The sequence below is a fragment of the Suillus paluster genome, assembly GCF_016628075.1.
Source record: "Suillus paluster strain FC165 chromosome Unknown EDB91scaffold_161, whole genome shotgun sequence".
NCBI lineage: Eukaryota > Fungi > Basidiomycota > Agaricomycetes > Boletales > Suillaceae > Suillus > Suillus paluster.
In genome coordinates this window covers 51,307-57,806 of record NW_024537721.1, presented here as the reverse complement: position 1 = coordinate 57,806, position 6,500 = coordinate 51,307, and the positions used below count along the sequence as shown (strand labels likewise).

Sequence of the window (6,500 nt, the reverse complement as noted above, 5' to 3'; positions counted from 1 at the left end):
TGCTTTCGGATCAGAGAACACTAATGGCTCTGACTCTTCGAAAGTGACACTGGGAAGGTCCTTTTATTGAGCCGTAGTGTGATGTTGGACCATGCCAGTGGCCTTGGCCTTGCCTTTCTTCGACTTTGCAGGCAGCTCACATTCTGCCAGTCGAAACAAAATTCTCTCTCGGTGCTGTTGTTTTGCGATTCCGGATGTGAACTTTGCCTTACTGACCCGTGGATAGAAACATTTCACACGACTGGTGTTCAAGCTCGCCCTGGTAAAATGTATTAGGAACTGTTGACATTTAGAGTGTGTACATACGAGTTGAGTAGAATTGTTATCAGTAGTACCAAAGCGCCTAATCATGGAGACATAGTCACCAAGTGCATGGAGTTTGTAGGTCTGAAAGTTAAAATATCGGGTTTTTGCTCCACTGGACATACTAGCTCTCGAGGACATCATGTTACCACCTTTTGCAGCTGCTCAGGGCCTTGTGAAGCTCGCAGGGCAGCTTCCTCACTAGGAAGGTCATGGGTTGTGAACTCTTTTGCAGTTTCTGACATAAATTGTCGGAGATATTTTCCAAGACATGTTGTTGAGGTGTTGAGAAATCCAAGAGTCGTATCTGTGTGCATGCGAAGCTTTGCGAGTCCATGCCATGTGGCAAGCTCAAAGAGAAGGTCAATTAACATTTCATTCCATGGCGATGGAAGTAGCCCCTCAAAAACTGGTATCGCACACTAAACAAATAGTTAGATAGTCACTGGTTGCTCCACATCAGCCAGTTTACCTGGAGTAAGTCCTCAAAATCTCTAGCAGCAAGTCGTTTCATTGCTGATGCATTGGAACTGAATTGCCGGATTGTGCCTCGTCCAAATGTCGGAACTTGTCAATACCTAGATGATAGTCTGAAATAAGCAACTCAGCACATGTACCTCTCGTTCAATCTTCCTATGTGATTGTGACCCACAACATCCTGGGCATATAATATATCAGTTGTTGTCATCAGCGAGAGGTCATGTTATATCAGCGCCGTTGGCTTAACATGTGCTGTTGGCTTGACGTGGTGATATATCACTGCATACTTGGCTTGATGTGGTGATACATCACCGCATACTGCATGCTACACCACTGTCCACTTACAGATACTGTGATCAGCGATCATGCTTTGTTTGACAGGAACAGTTCGATCTGACAATTCGAGATCTTGTATGAATAAGTACCTTACTGATCTTCATTCCCAATTCAGATATGTTTGAAAACAAACACAACAAGTAGTATTTGGGTGAAAAAACAGCCATAGACATACCAAACTGAGTCCATTATAATGGGACATTAAGACGATGGAATAGCCCCCCATATAGACCTAAAATGAAAAGCCAGGCTCCGTTGCAGTGAAGCCTGCCAATGCGCATATGCAACTGCACCTTCTGCTATCTCTGGTGACCCAAAAGTGCGACGTGAACCCTGCATGTCCCACCAAACAGCCTGCCACTCAAAGAAAGCAAGCACACACCTCATTTCTTCACACACTGGCTGCACCGCTTCTTCCCATCGATGTGCTCAAGCTCTGGCCCTGCACCATTCAACACGCAAGGCTGTAACAGATTCAATAAACAAGAAAAAAACATATTACGTGTACTCACAGTCCTGTAAGCCATACTCTGTGTTATCGGACACTCCATGTGTCTTCCAGATCCAGGACACTGTTTGCTGGCTGACTGTTGCCCCATTGTCTTGTCTCAGCAGGACAGCATCTTTTGCACAATTGAGCGGCTTGAAAGTGAGTAGCCAGTTGTCATCCTTGTGCAACCTTGGCGCTAGCTTGACAAGTGCATTGTGCACTGCGTTGTATTTGGCAGCGAGGGCATCAATCAGATTGTCCGCATTGTTGATTACTCCAGTTGTGCGAGTGTTGGCACGTTGACCGCGAATAAAAGTGTCTTTGTACTTATACAGGTGATATTTCATGTTGAGGACACAGCAAATGTTGTTCAGCGCATTGTTGGCCTGTGCCTCGTGCAAATCCCATTCGTGATTCAACAAGCGCTCCTCACAGGGTAAATTAGAGGGTATCGCAGATGGGAGGAATAGAATGATTTTGTGAACCTTCTGTTTGGTAGCAATGTCGTCAGATGAACGAAGTCGTGACACACACAGCATGTACAATAGTTGTACATGCGACCACGTGTCAATGCATCGACGAAGGGAGTTGATGTGTTGCAACAGCGTTACTTGTTGAGCATTGGTGGGATGTTGTCCGATCTTCCTGGCCTCAAACGCAAGACATCGCCTAAGAAAAGTTTAGAATAATCTTTGCAACAATGAATAAATGATGTACTGCTGGTCTTCGAGATCTAGCCCAGACAAAATGAGCATCGAAGGTGATATATCATCATGGAGAGACATGCTCGTGCCATGTTCTATATCGTCTGCCTCAGCCTTTGACGATGCTAATCGAACCGATGCTTGGCTCACGGCTTATGATACTCAATTAGATAGGGACAATCACACATGCAGGAATAGACTCACCGGTGACCTTTAGTTCGAAGGGATTTGGTTTGGAATGGTCAGCTTCCCAAGCCACAATGTCCTCCTTCCAGCAAGCTAACTGGCTGGAATTGAGTGCAGCCTCAAAGTTGTTTAAGTCACACCTGCGCTCGAGAACCTCCAGTAAGGCAGCCTTGAGCTTACGGGCAAGAATTTTACCTAAACCAAATGAAACACAAGAATTATCATTCTAGTTAACATGACTTACCCATCAAGCACACTTTCTTCCAGTTCCAGCCATTGAAATGGTCATTGAGGGTGTCGCGCCTTGAACCAGGACCCATCTCACGAGTGCTAGTTGCAATGGGATTAATGTTGGCCCATCCGCGTTCCAGGGCTTCACCGTCGGTTCTTCCGACCCCCTTGATGAAATTGAATCAGTAGGTAGTCTGACAACTCAAGATGTGAGCGGGAAGATGGAACTTTGGTACTAGAAATGTTATGGTTTTCGTGTCGTGATCCAGGTGATACTGCTGAGGGAATGCGGACATGTGAGTCCAGAGGTTCTTGCTCCATTGGCATGCAATGTCGTAGGATATGTTGATCACCTGGAGCATTGATGCTGTCTGCATGCTCGAAAAGAACATGTAATCCATATTGATATACCTGTGAATATGTTAAAAGCAAATACAATACGGACAATCTGAATGCTTACCTTTCGCCTTTTTGTAAGTCACCAACCGAGTTTGGGCGCTTGAAATTGTGTTGTGCACAATCTATTGTGCCAGCGCCGGTCGCTGCGAGACCACGTGACGCCTTGGTATCAGCCAGATTGATTGCATTGTGACTTGAACATGTACTTTTCTAAATAAAACAAGTTAACAGCCATCTCACTTTGATGATTCTGACTCACCTCTTAAGGTGTTCCTCCGCATGAATTTAAAAAGATTTGTACACCGTCTCCTTGACAAAAAATGAATAGCCGTGGTTGAGTCCAGGATCAACAGCGTCTGAGGAGACATTCCGCCGAGCAAGTCGAAAATTTGCATCAATCACAAGGAAGAGCGCATACAAGAACCTTGACTCAGGTGGAGCATTTTCCCATCCATCTGGTAAGTTTTTTCCGGGATGGGGGCAAGCAGGACATGTAACCGCACAGGAACCAGGCTCCATAGCAGCAATGGATCCAGGATGATGGCCCTGGCCGGACTGTTTGACTTGCTTCAAAAAGCGCCATTCTCGTATCATGCGGAGGAAAGCTTCATAATGGTCCTGGATTTGCTTGTTAGTAGTTGTCCAGCAGGCAAGCATAGAAAAAACATGCCTTTGGGATGTGAATGCCTGTGTTGTCAGTCAATAGCACCACCATCTGATAAAACTCGAAGGCAGACACTTTTGATTCGAAGGACAGGATCTGAAAGTGTTCAAGTGCGCGGAATGTTGCGGCGGTCTTAGGTTTGACTGTTGTTGCAGGGAATAAATGGACTTGGAGAAGTTGAGTGACATGGACTTGAGCAGTTTGGCAACCACAGAAATCAAGCCCAATGGCATGAACACCATTGACGTCAATGATGACAAAATCATTCACTCGTCGACGCCAGAGTTGGTTTGCTGCATCATAGACCAATGTGGTGTCCAAGCTGAATGCATAGCCCAAGGGATTTAAGTGATGTCTTTTGAAAAAAACTTCTATTCCAATGCTGCAACGAATTTTGTGAGCAAGTAGAGATTTTGAAACAAAAGAATTGTACTTTGATACAGTGACACCGTTGCCACTGATGGATGTATAGGACACACTGGTGGCACACTAGTTCAACACCGTGACAGTCCTTGCATCTATACAGGGATGGTTCATCACTGCCACAGAAGCAGCTATCTTGAGTGTGTCTTCCGCGGCCCTCAAGGCGAATGAACTCTTCAAGAAATAGTTCAGCATCAGATTGCCACACACAGAGAGGATCATCCTATGGAAAAAGATCAAAATGAAACCAGATCTATGTCAGAATATCACAATCATACCCCTGCTGTCCGTTTCCGTGTGATCGGTTCCTCAGAATTGTCATTGAAATAGTGGTCAGCTTGGATATCTGAAAAATCAAACTCCTCAATCAAAGTGTTGTCTACTGTGTCTCCTTCCTGGGGTTGTTTGGATGGATCGGACACTGTGTAATATGCAGTGGACACTGAAAGGCAACTGTTCAAGCTCTGCTCAAAGCTAGCATGTCTGTGCTGGTGCTCGTCACAATTCTCTTGCAGGGTATCATTTTCCAGACGACGTGCTGCCCACTCAGCAGCCTTGTTGTGAGCATAGAATGCCTGGCAGTATCGCTCGAGCTCAGTTCGTCGTTTGTTGGTCTTGGCCATGACTCGGCAAAATTGTGAAGTGGCAAGGTGAGGCGGTGTGCTAGGTAGTGTGCTAGTGGCTTACTAATGACTGGTCCAAAAACCGCCAACATTGATGAAGCAAGAAATTTTCATGGCTACATAGCAAGACATGTAATGAAGTTGTAGATATACATTAGTTCAAAAATCAAATCCAGACACCTTTCTGATACATCAGTTCCCCCAACATGTGAGCTTCAGTGAGCCCAGAAACGCCTTCATAAACTGCCAGACATAGCAAGTCCTCTAAATAAGTAAGCATGGTCTTCAAGAAACGCACAACAGAGTCAGCAGCATGCCACTCAGGTGAGATACCACAAAAGTTGAGTATCTGATCTTGCGTGGGAATTGTATTGTCGAGTGATTTTTGAACCTTGGCCATTGCAGATTCTATGATGGAGATATCCCTGTTGGTGGAGCAATCATCCACCGTCATGCTCTGGACATAGACCTGTAAGATGCCCTGGGTGAATGCGCAAGGGTCATTGCCGATCATTTTCAACATGTCGTCCTTGATGTTTTTAATGACCAGTAAGCATTCTGGAAGATCATATCTGTTGAACATTAATTTCATGTGTTATCTTATGTCTATTTATAAACAAAACATACAGCTTATTTTCGTCCTCATCTGATGAGTTGTCGGATTCATCGTCGGACTCGGAGTCAGTGTCGCTAACACACAAAGCTTTTGCAATAGCTTTGCAGAGTTCCTTTGAGTGTTTTGCCTCTGCCTGTGCTTCCTTGCTTTTGGAGCTACAGAGCTCCCAGTGTCTCTTGAGAATGATATCTCTGTGACTTTACCATCATTTGTCAGGAACCATCAGAAATTAATGGAAAGGCTAAACATACTTGGCATAGTAGTGGGCTCGCTTTTCATGTGTGGCGACTATTTTTGCCTGGGTTGTTTTATGAATAAGGGGTCGAGCCATTTTGACTAGAGAGTAGTAATTGTGGCAGCAGTAGTGTTGATTGAAAACTGAAAAGAAGCAATGAACGTTAATGAATCTTTGCATCGAGCGTGGCAAAACTACAATGTTGGCATTTTGGTAGGACCAAAACTCCTATATGTCGAATTGATATATAGTATTGATGTCATAGCCCTGCGATAAATGGATCACCCGTTCAAACAAACAAGTCAAGGCCATTTTTCACATTGAAAATATGAATGTACACGATTTCTACTTGAGATACATTGAATTAAATAAAAGTCCTACCACCACATTCAGCCATCAAGCACTGAATTAGTCCCTCATTGTAACACACTTGCAGTCAGACCATTTTAAACACACACCTATTGATATCATATCCCTGCAATAAATGGATCACCCATTCAAAGGCCACTTGTTATATTGGGCATATTAATATGTTAATCACAAATGTACAGTCTTTCTACATGATCTACATCGAGTTTAAATAAAAGTCCTACCACCATTCAGCGCTTCAGCCATTGATCGAGCAAATTAGTGTGATTGAGCACTGAATTAGTGTGATCAAGTGCAGTCAGTCCAAAAAAGCAACACCAATTTCAACTTGAACACATTGACGGTATATACAACACAAAGGTAACAAGAAATGACATCCAAAACACTGATTAAATATTGTCTGTCTCACGTCCAGGAGCCTCTTCAACATCGCAATCAGGT

At 44.2% G+C, this 6,500-nt stretch overlaps 2 protein-coding genes across 2 annotated transcripts; both read right to left on the bottom strand.

The window, feature by feature from the left end:
* Window positions 1-1,320: 1,320 nt before the first annotated feature.
* Window positions 1,321-4,839, bottom strand: EDB91DRAFT_1240183 (uncharacterized protein; the record flags this gene model as incomplete). The annotated part of the gene is made up of 13 exons (XM_041321973.1): window positions 1,321-1,547; window positions 1,632-2,278; window positions 2,327-2,465; window positions 2,518-2,694; window positions 2,744-2,897; window positions 2,967-3,101; window positions 3,142-3,185; window positions 3,213-3,339; window positions 3,433-3,747; window positions 3,839-4,062; window positions 4,100-4,175; window positions 4,227-4,388; window positions 4,495-4,839. 13 exons carry the CDS (start codon window positions 4,837-4,839, stop codon window positions 1,321-1,323), a joined length of 2,772 nt encoding a protein of 923 aa, XP_041169798.1.
* A 166-nt stretch (window positions 4,840-5,005) lies between these two features.
* EDB91DRAFT_1255915 (uncharacterized protein) lies at window positions 5,006-5,786 on the bottom strand (the record flags this gene model as incomplete). The annotated part of the gene is made up of 3 exons (XM_041324067.1): window positions 5,006-5,411; window positions 5,467-5,646; window positions 5,707-5,786. 3 exons carry the CDS (start codon window positions 5,784-5,786, stop codon window positions 5,006-5,008), a joined length of 666 nt encoding a protein of 221 aa, XP_041169797.1.
* Window positions 5,787-6,500: the final 714 nt, after the last annotated feature.